We start from the raw sequence: 13,544 nt of genomic DNA on the forward strand, positions 1-13,544 counted from the left end.
CCCCCCCCCCAAATATCCAATATACTAGCTAATGGGTTATATATGCGCATAGTTATGATCTATGTAAATATGGATATATATTAAGATTGGATGGAAAAAAACTATTCATCGAAAGCCTCTAGAACTAGTGGCTGACTTTTTTCCTCGGGTCGCTGTTGCGAACTTTATGATAATTTACTCGTAAATACAGAACATTAAACTCAGCAATATTATGTAACATGCAGCTAAAAAAAAAAAACAATAATAATCATTGACGGTGTAAGATAAATTTATTGTCTATTCACACCAGGAAATGTAAATTCCTTTCATTAAAAAGAAAAACTCTTTTAAAAATCAAACTTGCAGTGTTAATCAACGTTTTTTCGGAAAAGACAGAACAGATAGAAAAACAGAAAACAGATTCAGATACATGGGACTAAAGCGTGCGCCACATGGCATCCGATGATTCGATGGGGTGGATAATATTCCATTCTTGGGGAAGAGGAGCACAAAGAAGAAGAGACCGATATTAGTCATTTGAATGGTCAAGGTCAACGCCTCCAGAGACTTACACGTCGGCGTCAACGTGTCTTTCCTTTGGGTCCAAACCTTTTCCGTTGCATACATTAACAATACCATATCTTAATCCGAAAACTGTGAAGTACATTGTATTTGGAAAAAATTTCACTTTCTTTTTCGTCTTTAATTTCTACATAGAAGAATATGGTAATGGTATTTTGAAGTATATATGACAATAATATACGAATGAATAGGATACGATCATACGAATGTAAAATCTTACGGGGCTTAATATTTTTTTTTTTTTGCAAATATTACCGGGCTTAATATTTCTTTCATTCAATTTTTATATACTAACGCATCCAGAATCAGAATATAGATAGTGTGGAAGAGCACACTATATGTATTGTGGATTAAATAATGATTTAAATATACATGCATGCATGTGTATATATATATATATATGAATATTAATTTCGATGTAGTTTTTGTGTATGAGGATAATTTGTTCCGATCGTTATGGAAAAAAACTATAAACTGTTTTAACCCCAAAAGAAAAAAAAAAATACTACTATTAGATAGTTTCTTATTATAATATTGCCATATTGAGGAAATCGGTTACTTTTTTTATGCCAAAAATGAGATAATATTATAATTTAAAGGAAACAATTAATTAATGGTTTATTCCATGCATGTAATCACAATTTATACTAATAAAAAGTACGAGCAATACGTCTACATAGGATTTTAAACAACTAATAGAAATTTAACATATCACTTATTAACATTTTATACAATTTACAGAATTTTATATATTACAAATAATTTTAAACAATCTATCATGATTTGACATGTCATTCATTAACATTTTTTAAATTTACAGAATTTTTTAGAAAAAGGAAATTTTAAATTTATTGAAATCAAAAAACTAAGCACAATATCCCACATCGGCTAGAAATTTTTTAAACAATGGTTCAGAACCAGTATAAATAAGATTAATATGCTTCCAACAACGAATGAGCAGGAAAACTTGATTTATCAGACGTCCAAGTTTAAAAGTTTTATTTGGTTTGATCTGGTTTTTGATTTGATCAAATTAAAACTTTAAACAGTTTCAAAAAAATATTATAATATTTAAAAATTTTAAAAGTTTAAATATTATAAATATTGAAACTTTTAAAAGTTCTTAGCTTTTAAAAAGTTTTTAAATATTATAAGTTTTAAATTTTAAAAGTTTAAAATATTATAAATATTGAAAATTTTTAAAAGGTTCAAATTTTATATTTCGAAACCTTTTAAAAGTTTAAAATATTATAAATATTGATGCAAAACATAAATTATCTTATTTATCTACATTTGTGCTTTTTATTTCTTATGAGCTGTAAAACATATTTTTGTGTATGATTTTATAGATGAGTTGATATTCTTTCATTAATTTTTTATTTTTGGGTCTAAGGAAGAAGGATTGACATCGCAAGACCTTAATTTGATGTTTGAGTCAAATTTTGAGGTTTAAAGAAGAAAGATGGACGACAAACACACATGTTTTATTAGCTATACATAGGCATGACCAGGGTTACGGTTGTCACGGTTAAGGTTTATTAACCATCGGTTATGGTTAGAAATTTTTGTAACTTTAACCAGAACCGTTTAACAAAAGGTTAAACAGTTACGTTTAAATACGGTTACGGTTCAAGCGGTTACTGTTATATATGATTATGGTTGTTTGATAATATAATACGGTTGATATTATTTGATGATATAATATAATTGATATTATTTATTTATAATTAATATGTTCTTATAGTGTACTCATATTTCTATATATCATATGATTCATATTAAATAAATAATTATTAGTATATTTTATTATGTTTTTAAAATATTATAAACCAAGTAAGGATTTTGGTTTGAGAAGTTTCTAAACGGTGGATCTAAAACCAAATAAGTATATGGATAAAATTGTCAATAATTGGGTGCATGTGTTGACTATGCTGGTAATCATGAATTTCACAAAATTTATGAGAAAAGAAATGATTTTTTAATTGGAGTTTGATGGATTAACAAGTTGTGTGGTAGTCTAAAAAATTTTTTTTAGTGGAAGAATGTGAAGAAGTTGACGAGGAAGAAGAAGAAAAAAAGTATAACGAAGAACCAAATGGTAAAAGTTACGATGACAATTAACACAAAATTTTACAATGAAAATGATAAGAAAGAATAAGAAAACATTAAATAAAAACACGAAAACATAGGTGGTAGCGATCAATTAAATATGAAAACGAGTTAAATTCATGATTCTTAAATTGTTTCGTTTTTCTGGTGGTCAAAGAAAATGGTTTAGGATATGTGAGGTCATTAGTTTGATTTGCCTCGTCTGGACGTCAAGTCAAATTTATGATTTTTTTATCAGATTTGATTTTATAACACAACTGATTTTTATATTTTTAAAAATTGTGTATCTGAAATTTAATTATTTTCCTTAGTACTAATTTTAATTTGTTTTTATGAGATAATATTTTATTACCGTAATCAATCATATATAATTTTTATCAAAATATATCAAATAAACTCACGCGTAGCGTGGGTTCAAAACCTAGTTTATTGAAAGATCAAAGTTATTCGTAAAAGTTAAGTTTTATGACATTATTTAAGAAATACTAATAAACCATATCAAAAACTTTAGTCTTATTAATCAATTGCTTTAACTTTCATCTGTTCGTTTCTTTGTTTCTTTTTATAGAAACAAAGCATTTTAATGCCACAAAAGTCTTTAAGCACTTGCGAAAAAAAACATGCTAATCACGTGATAACACTAAAAAATAAAATTAATGCTTTATCAGAGAATCCATAACACTGAATCGAAACGCAACCCCAAATATTAATCAAATAAACGAATACCCAAATCGTGTAATTGATACGACACATGAATATTCGGTTTAATTGAAACTTCATATTATTGCTAATCTAAGAAAGATATTGATTTTTCGGTTTCCGTAGTACCTTTGGACAAGAGGTTTATGTTTTGTCTGTCCGGTCGTAAGTTGATAGATACCTGCCTTGAAATTTGCCATACGTTAGCAACCACTTGTTTGTTTGTCTGTCTTTTGTGGTTATCTTTAGTTTCTTAATCAAAATGTTGATTCATATCAAACATTTTCGTTTAAATATCAATTTAAAAGTAATTTCAATATTCTGTTAGTTATTATTATATATGTAAGGATTGTAGGGTTTGTGAGATATATTTATGAATCTATGATGCTTAGCGTAAGTATTGAGATGATCCATGGTGTTAGCCGTTAGGACATGTGTGTAAATTCATGAATGTAACATATATACATATTTAAACTATCTTGTAGATTAAGATTAATGTATGTTTCCAGACTACATGAGTACGTATATATAATTTTATATATAGATAATTAACTTTATTAAACTTTTATGTACATAGTACATTAGTACTAGTTGCGAGTTTGTGAACATATTTAAGACCATCATTTTTAGTAGAACCAGTTAACAGTTGCTCAGAAAAGAAAAAAAATAATATTTTAATATATAACTTATAAGAAAGTGACATCCGTAAAAATAGGTTGAGAAACGTTACATTCCTAAGCACGTTTCTTTCTTTCTCTTTCCTATTTATATTTTTTTATTAGTTTTTTATAAGAGAGTTTGAGAGAAGAAAGTTTTTTATAAGAGAGTTTGAGAGAAGAAACTATGAGTAATGATGTTCTAAACCACGAAATTAGAGAAGAAGAGACCCTTCCCATCAATAGGAAGACTACAATTTTTTTATTTATAAAAATATAAATTTTCGTAAAACAATTACAGAATGGGATTGTGGATAAGACCGTATAAGCTAAAAAATATATCAAGACGATAACCTGAAAAGCACGTTATATAATGACATGATCCTATCCCTTTCTAGGTTATTCAAAAGCAAACGTTTAGTATTAAACCCACATGCTTCAATCCTCGTGGTTAGGCATCTAATATGAACACTAATATAGATATTCTTACAATTTTGCAAATTTAACTTCTTCATTTTTTCTTCTTCCACCAAGTAATATATAGATAAGTCCAAACAAAGTATAAAAAGTAATATATAGATTATGTATGCACTGGTTATACATATTACAAAATTTGCTTGTCCGAATTGAACTTTCCAAAAAAGGTATGATAGCAAATATTGATCTTGGAGAAGTCTAAACTCCCCACTTTCGGATGAATGCATTTGAATTATGAATTATCAACTTGGAAAAGAAGATTTACTTAGATTTATCTATATTAGTCATTTCAAAAAAAAAGAAAAAAGCATCAGAAGAACCCATTTAAATGTTTAACAAACATTTAAGCTTCTACTAATGAAAGCATAAAATGGGCCACAGATATTTTGGTCCAATGGGCTAAGAGGCCTTAATTCTTTTAATGCGTTTATATAACACGCGCTAAACTATAGCGTGTGGGTGACGTTTAAGTGAATCGTGACAAATAGCAAGATTCATTTACGCCACAGACAAATTGCAAACCGAAACTGACCGCGGCGACGCGCTTGCATTAAAAATGAATATTTCAGACAACAAATACTTTTCATTTTATATCTGACTAATAGGATTATGCCACCTAGTGCACCGGTTTTGGCTTCTAAGGGTAGTTCCGTAATTAGAATCGCGCCAAGGGGACAATAAGGTTATCGTCATGTATTTCTCCACATTTTTATTTAACGAAGAATTCATGTGGGCTCTACCACCGGCCCAATCTGATCCAAACAGATACAGAGAACAATATTGTTAAATGTCATTTATATCCCTATCTGGAAGATAAAAATACAGATACTAGCTAGCAAACGAGACACGTAAAATAAGCTTATTTTCGTAATTTAAAAGATAACTGAAAATTTAAAAAAAAACATAAAGTGCACGCGCGTCAACATGTTCATGTAGTTTGACAATTTTGTCCACAGAGCTTTTTCTTTTTAAAGCAGCAACCTTTTACAAACGAAATGAATAGTCTCAGATTTCATCGTCTTCACCAAATCATTCTTCAGACAACAAATATCTTGCATTCATTCCTCGTATAAAAATCTCATTCTTTGATCGTCTTCTCTTCCCCCCTGTAAGTATATCCGATCTAAGTATTTGTTTAATTTTTACTTACCTCGAATTAGTTCAGACATTCTCCAATTCCTACGATCGGGTTCTTTTGTGTTTCGTCGATCAAGAAGCTGTAATCGGAGAGAATGAACAGTAGGAGCTGTATCTGTGTATCTGCTATGAAACCCTGTTGTAGATTTCTGATTAGTTTTAAAAGTTCTTCGCTTTTCGGGTTTTCTCCACCGAACTCGGGCAGATTGATCAATTCGTCGAAGCTACACTGTACAAAGATTGGTTCCAGAAGTATTAGATCTGGTGTTCATTGCCGTCGGAATGCTTTTTCTGATTCCGATTCCATTAGTTTTGGAGAAAGATCTAGAGTTTTTAAAGCTAGAGGTAGTATTAGTAGTAGTAGTAGAGGAAGAGGCTGCAGCAGGGGTGTATTATTAATTCCCCGTGTAGCTTCAGATTTTAGGAACCATTCGAGTTCTTCTTTAGATTCTCATGTAAATGATAATAAGAGATTCGAGAGTATGTTTGTGAAGCCACTGGTTTTCAAGGATGTGGAGAAATCTGAAGAGATATTTAAAAAGGAAAGTGGTAATGGCGGAGGAAAAGATACTAATTTTGGAAATGTGGGCGTAAGAAGGGAGACAGAACGTGGTTCGAGTCAGACTGAGGATGACAAGGAGGCGTGGAAGCTGCTTCGTGGTGCTGTGGTGAATTACTGTGGGTTTCCTGTGGGCACTGTAGCGGCTAAGGATCCCGGGGATAAGCAGACTTTGAACTATGATCAGGTGTTTATTCGAGATTTTGTTCCTTCGGCGTATGCTTTCTTGCTTGATGGGGAAGGGGCGATTGTAAGAAACTTTCTACTTCATACATTGCAGTTGCAGGTAACATTGTCCTGAACTTTTTTTGCTTGAAATGTTTGCTCTTGAGCTATCATCTGATTGTTTCTGCATTCTTTCCAATACAACCGGTTTTAGACTGTCTAAATCAACAACTTTAGAGATTGGAAACTGTTTAAGTTGGTTGGTCTTTACTCTTTAATACCCGCATTAACAAGTTTGCTATGTAAATGTTTGATTTTTAGAGGAGTGATGTTTCGCTTGATTCTTTCAAAAATTGTCTTACTTGCATGCACGCTCATTATTTGCCAATGGAATTTGATTTCTCATTCTAGGGAAGTTTAGCGGATTTTGAAAATGGGAAATGTATCTAGTTTGTTTACTGATTTATCTTGCCTAATGGAGAAAGGCAAGATCCAACGTTGCAGTTTCAGGTATGTCTTCTTATGTTTAAATTTGTTTAGTCCCGAAATGTTTGATTGCGTTTTTAATGATACTGTAATATTCTTTAAGACGCCACCAGGTTTCTTTTACCTCGTCTAAGGATTTGCCTGTTTGATTGCTCCCTTAGAAAAAATGCTTTTATTTGTTCAGATCTCCCAAACATTTGAAACCTTATTTGATTAAATTAGTTTTAAATCGTCTTGTTAAGATTCTTTGCTATTAAATACGGCTTTGATGAATTAGCTTTGGTCTAAAGATTTGCATTTCCTTGCCTGCTACACAGTTTCTGGTTCCTAGAAAGGTGTTTTGCCTTTTATTCGGTTGACTTCAGTTCTTGTGAATGTAATTTTAAGGCATTCGATATATGAATCTACACCGAAGTTTATAAGTCGAGCTTTGTGTTCTTTGGTTGTTATAGAGCTGGGAGAAAACAGTGGACTGTCACAGCCCTGGCCCAGGGCTAATGCCGGCGAGTTTTAAAGTGAAATCTGCGCCACTTGAGGGAAATGATGGTTCATTTGAGGAGTTTTTAGATCCAGATTTTGGTGGATCTGCTATTGGACGTGTTAGCCCTGTTGACTCTGGTAACTCCTATGCTTTTGACATTTTCTGCTTATCATGGAGAAACAAACACTAGACAGTCCAGTAAACTAAATCTTTTTTCTTTTTTTCGAAAGTTGTGAATCTTTGACATTAGTGCAATGATTGAAATCCTTCTTAATTTTGCTATAGGTTTGTGGTGGATCATATTGTTGAGAGCTTATGGAAAGCTCACTGGTGACTACACGTTGCAAGAGAGAGTTGATGTTCAAACAGGAATCAAGTTGATACTTAAGCTATGTCTAGCCGACGGTTTTGACATGTTCCCGACTCTTCTTGTCACTGACGGCTCATGTATGATTGATCGAAGAATGGGCATTCATGGGCATCCACTTGAAATCCAAGTAAAGTGACTGACTGATCATATATGATTGATGAAACAAGGAGCTTATAATAACTGATTATTAACAGTCATCATTTTTTCATCGCCAGGCATTATTCTACTCTGCTCTCCGTTGTGCTCGAGAGATGCTTATTGTGAATGATGGAACCAAGAACTTAGTTGCTGCTGTCAACAATCGCCTAAGTGCTTTATCATTCCATATTAGAGAGTACTATTGGGTCGATATCAAGAAAATCAACGAGATATATCGTTACAACACTGAGGAGTATTCAGCAGATGCAACCAACAAGTTCAACATATATCCAGATCAGATCCCTACTTGGCTTGTCGACTGGATTCCTGATAAAGGTGGTTACTTCATAGGAAATCTCCAGCCTGCCCACATGGATTTCAGATTCTTCACACTTGGAAACCTTTGGGCCGTTATTTCATCTCTGGGAAGTCAGGAACAGAATGAAGGAGTCATGACATTAATTGAAGAGAAGTGGGATGATCTTGTTGCTAACATGCCTCTCAAGATCTGTTTTCCGGCTCTAGAGAAAGAAGAATGGCGAATAATCACAGGCTCTGATCCAAAGAACACGTGAGCACCTTCAAAATACTTTTTCGTTTTTTGTTCTTTGGGAATTCTTCTGATCTTTGGTTTCATACTTGTAATTCCAGGCCTTGGTCATATCACAATGGCGGATCGTGGCCAACCCTCCTCTGGCAGGTATAAACAAACAAGCAAACATGCATCATTTAGCTGTGTTTTCAGATTGAATAAACTCTAAGAATGCATGGATTTTTGTAGTTTACATTGGCTTGTATCAAGATGGGTAAGCTAGAACTGGCGAAGAAAGCAGTTGCTGTAGCAGAGAAGAGGCTCAAGGAAGATGAGTGGCCTGAGTATTATGACACGAAAAGCGGGAGATTCGTGGGGAAACAATCAAGGCTTTATCAGACCTGGACCATTGCAGGCTTCTTGGCTTCTAAGAAACTCATAGAACAACCCGAGAAAGCATCACTCTTGTTCTGGGAAGAGGACTATCAGCTGCTCGAGACTTGTGTCTGTGGCCTGAGTAAAAGTAGCGGACGGAAGAACAAGTGTTCGCGTTTCCAACCTCCGAGATCATAGTTTCCTGAAACCCTAACTTGGCTCTTTTGTCTTGAAAGCTCCATATTTCAAGTTTTCAACATGTATAACTCATAAACAAAACATGAGAGCTTGTTGCATAAAGTTTCCAACCTCACATATAAATTACGTTCATAAGTTAGATACGCTTATCATTAACATTTTTTTTGTCAATTATAAATAGTTATAGTCTTGACTATGTGGATATTTTAACTGATGTAAACAAACTTTATTAGTGTCAAATAATTACATTATTTTTTTAAGAGAAATTACTCAGAATACCACTAAAAAGTTTTTTTTTCCAAAATACTACTCCTACATTTTAGTTTTTTTCCCAAAAATACCATAAAGACTCAAGGTGGAACTAGTAGTGGAGTAGACAAAGGGTTAAGACTGATGGTTGTTTTTGGGGGTTTTCCTTGATTTGCTAGGCTAACCCTTTTTTGTAGATCTTGCAACTGGAAGTTGTTAAAGGTTGGTAGGGAAGTATGACCGGGTTATACTGGGTAGATCAAATCTTCAATGTATCTAAACTATCGGTTTCAAAAGTTGAAGTAATATAATTACATATGACCAAAAAAAAAAAAAACTCAAGGTGGAACTATAACTTAAGTTACCGACTATAGCTTTCCAAGCTGGCAAGAGGAAGAAGATTAGAAAATCTAAGTGGACCACTCACGAGAACATACCACTCAGTTCGGACAACAATCATAAATATATTACAACCTCAAGTTATATATGCGAGAATTAAAATTTCAAATTTTAAAAGAAAATGAATCAAAAATCTCAAAAAGAAACAATAAACAACACATATGTCACATCATGTCAAGTTGGAACTCGGAATGTATTGTCATTAATCAAATTGGAGACTATATAACTTTCACAAATTACAACCACAAGTTATTATGTAAGAAAAAAAATCTCAAAAAAGAAACAATCAACACATATATCACATGTCAAGTTGGAAGGTATTATCCTTAATCGAATTGGAGTCTAGCTTTCAATAAATTAGCACTTAACAACATAGATGTATTGTTATTGTATAGTAGTACTTACTGGAAAAGATAAGGTTTAAAGTGGAAAGACCTGGCAAAGCGATTAAGATTCAAAGAGACGTACACGGACTGTGGAGCTAAGCCACCCACACGAACACGATAAGGTAGAGCGAACAGCAAAGTGATCACCACCACCCAACCACTTTCACGTCACGCCGTTTCAATGGGCCTTTAATGGGCTCTCCTTTTTCATAAACCCGTTTTGTTTTATCTTTCTACGCGCCGGTACAAACCATAAAAAAAGTTCCGGTCGTCAATTTCACCATCGGGCGACGATTATGGAATTAGTCGCATTGCTCATAAAGGTCGCCGGTCTTTTGGCCACTATCACCGTCGGAGCCAACGCATACTCCTACTCTCGTTTCCGTCGCCAGAGCCTCTCTAAGTTTCGCTCTCCAATCGACGAATCTAAAGAAGTTCTCGCCGATTTCAATTCCATTGGTAAGAAGCAAAGCAGCTCTTGAAATGTGTTCTTCCTTTTGGTTAAAAGATTTTTGGATTCAGAATTAATCAGAAGCAATCTCCTATACGTTTTTATCAGTTTTATGTAGAAATTGAAATCAAATTTTGTGATGGAATTGCTTTTTAACATGTTTGTATGTTTTCAGAACACAAGGAAGGCAAATTCTTCTTTGGGTTGGCTACTGCTCCTGCTCATGCTGAGGACGATCTTGATGATGCTTGGCTCCAGTTTGCAAAAGAAACACCATGTTCAGATGCAGAGGTCACTGATAAGAAAGCTAAGAGGAAGAAAGTTAAGCTTGCTGTGGGAGCTATAACCAAAGGTTTGGCGAAGAACTCACATGGGAAAGAAGATAAGTCTGCAGCTGATAAGCCACCCGTTAAAAATGTAGCTGCTTGGCATAACGCTCCCCATGCGTGAGATTTCTAACATCAGATTTTTACCAAGATAGTTGAATGCATGTATTGTAAGCACTAGTTTTGACAGCTCAAACTTGGATTTTCTCAAATTCTGTCTCAGGGAGGAAAGGCTTAAATTTTGGTCAGATCCTGACAAAGAAGTGAAGCTAGCCAAAGATACTGGCGTTACTGTCTTTAGAATGGGAATCGATTGGTCTAGGATCATGCCAGTAGAGCCTACCAAAGGAATTAAGGAAGCAGTGAGTCTAGAATACATAAACCTTGTCTCTGGATATGCTTCTTGTAGAGAACGTACCTCACCTTTTGTGCTTTGTAGGTTAACTATGAGGCCCTTGAACACTACAAATGGATACTTGGTAGAGTTCGTTCAAATGGAATGAAGGTGATGCTAACTTTGTTTCATCATTCATTGCCACCTTGGGCTGCTGATTATGGTGGCTGGAAAATAGAGAAGACAGTTGACTACTTTATGGAATTTACCAGGTGACTTTCTCTTTAAATGAGCTTTATTTATGGAAATTATGTAGGTCTTAATCATCTACATGGCAGGCTTGTTGTGGATTCCATGTACGATTTGGTAGACTCTTGGGTGACATTTAATGAACCCCATGTCTTCACCATGCTTACCTACATGTGTGGATCTTGGCCGGGTAACAACCCTGATTTTCTGGAGATAGCTACATCTACTCTACCTATGGGTGTATTTCATCGAGCCTTACACTGGATGGCTGTTGCTCACTCAAAGGCCTATGACTACATTCACGGGAAATTGTTAGTTTACCTCTTTTTTTCTTAAAAAAATTCCATAGAAATTTCTCTCACTAGCACATCTTAATAGCTTCCAACTCTTATTTTGCAGTTCTTTGAAAAAACCTTTGGTAGGGGTTGCACACCATGTCTCCTTTATGCGACCATATGGGCTCTTTGATATCGGGGCCGTTACTATTACAAATTCTCTCACTATGTTTCCATATATCGATAGCATTTGTGAGAAGTTGGATTTCATAGGCATCAACTACTACGGACAGGTAAGAGAGCTAAGAGTTCAAATTGCTTTTAGGTCTCAAATTTGGATCAATTATTTCTCTCGAATAAGTATGTTGGAATCTGACTCCGAGAAATCAGGAAGCAGTGTGTGGTGCTGGACTAAAGCTTGTAGAGACTGATGAATACAGTGAATCTGGAAGAGGGGTATATCCTGATGGTCTCTACCGCGTGTTGTTGATGTTCCACGAGAGATACAAACATCTGAAAGTTCCTTTCATCATCACAGAAAATGGCGTGTCTGATGAGACAGATGTGATTCGACGACCTTACCTGATCGAGCATCTCCTTGCCCTTTATGCTGCAATGCTTAAGGTTTTTGTCCCTAAAACTCGTTGAGTTATCCAAACGTGATTAACTACTTAAATGTTGATATTTGGTAGTGTTGTTGTGACTGGCTGGCCCAGTCCCATTTTGAGCCTGACCTGTTATGAGCTTAATCTAAGCTTCAAAACCCTACCATGATTTCGGCTCACTGGTAAGCCTGGAAATCATTACGAAAAATGGTGGGTACCTGGCTCATCCAGCACGTGACGGGGTTAGACTCAAAATGGTTCACGCTTTGGGTCCGCCATAACAACTCTAGGTATTGGCATATCTCTCACTGTGTTTGTGGCTTTTACGACAGGGTGTCCCTGTGCTTGGTTACATATTCTGGACTATTTCCGACAACTGGGAATGGGCTGATGGATATGGTCCAAAATTTGGACTTGTTGCGGTTGACCGATCCCATAATCTTGCTCGAACCCTTCGGTCGTCGTACCATCTCTTCTCCAAGGTTTATCATTATAACCCCTTGTGGTTTCCACTACACTTGAGATCACCAGATTGCTGTTCTTCTTAAATGGCTTTTGTGTGTTTCTCTTTTCTTTCCTGCCCTCCAGATAGTTAAAAGCGGAAAAGTCACTCGTAAAGATCGGTCTCTTGCATGGAACGAACTCCAGAAAGCTGCCAAAGCAGGAAAACTACGGCCATTCTATCGAGCCGTTGATAATCATAGTCTTATGTACGCAGGTTGGTTACAGCATCCACCTTACGTTCTACAGTATTTTTTTCCAACTTTTGCGGTATAATCTTACTTCCAATGCTGTGTTTGTTAAAAAGATGGTCTCGACAAGCCTCAATGGAGACCTATCGTTGACCGTGACTGGCGTTTTGGTCACTACCAAATGGATGGTCTTCAAGACCCGTTGAGTCGCGTGGCTCGAACCCTTCTCATATGGCCGGTTATCATGAAAAAGAGGATAAGAAAAGTGAAGATCAAGCACACTGATGATGCTGGGCTCATTCTACATCCCGCTTTAGCCTCACCCTTTGACTAGAGAAAGAGAGTAGATAAAACCCGAGTGCAAAAAAAACTCGTTTCCCTGTACGATTTGCCAAACCTCCTTTGGCGCAATTAGAAACGATTCACTATCTTGTTGTTAATGTTTAAATAAAGGCACAACGACACGATGTTCAAACGTTTGCCTACGGATGAGGCGCTGTTTTCACCTACGCGTCGGTTCGACCAATGAATAGCAAGCTTAACCGACCCACTGTCCGGTTATTATGCTTAGCTTCATTCCTTACTCGGGATAGAAACGGCAAGTATTCAGATACAGAAAGAGGGATACTTCACGA

At 35.0% G+C, this 13,544-nt stretch overlaps 2 protein-coding genes across 3 annotated transcripts; both read left to right on the forward strand.

Moving 5' to 3' along the window:
- Positions 5,490-9,147, forward strand: LOC104724343 (alkaline/neutral invertase C, mitochondrial). Of its 2 annotated transcripts, none has more exons than XM_010442840.2 (6): positions 5,490-6,484; positions 7,302-7,467; positions 7,616-7,827; positions 7,916-8,409; positions 8,490-8,538; positions 8,620-9,147. In XM_010442840.2, exons 1-6 carry the CDS (start codon positions 5,735-5,737, stop codon positions 8,941-8,943), a joined length of 1,995 nt encoding a protein of 664 aa, XP_010441142.1. In that variant the 5' UTR covers positions 5,490-5,734; the 3' UTR covers positions 8,944-9,147. The 2 variants fall into 2 exon arrangements, with proteins under 2 accessions (XP_010441142.1, XP_019100304.1); XM_019244759.1 differs by having other exon boundaries at positions 8,641-9,147.
- On the forward strand, positions 10,018-13,394 carry LOC104724426 (galactolipid galactosyltransferase SFR2, chloroplastic). The gene is made up of 10 exons (XM_010442943.2): positions 10,018-10,436; positions 10,604-10,874; positions 10,978-11,116; positions 11,194-11,360; positions 11,427-11,648; positions 11,737-11,905; positions 12,003-12,236; positions 12,550-12,699; positions 12,806-12,935; positions 13,026-13,394. Exons 1-10 carry the CDS (start codon positions 10,274-10,276, stop codon positions 13,241-13,243), a joined length of 1,863 nt encoding a protein of 620 aa, XP_010441245.1. The 5' UTR covers positions 10,018-10,273; the 3' UTR covers positions 13,244-13,394.

Source organism: Camelina sativa, chromosome 1, assembly GCF_000633955.1.
Source record: "Camelina sativa cultivar DH55 chromosome 1, Cs, whole genome shotgun sequence".
NCBI lineage: Eukaryota > Viridiplantae > Streptophyta > Magnoliopsida > Brassicales > Brassicaceae > Camelina > Camelina sativa.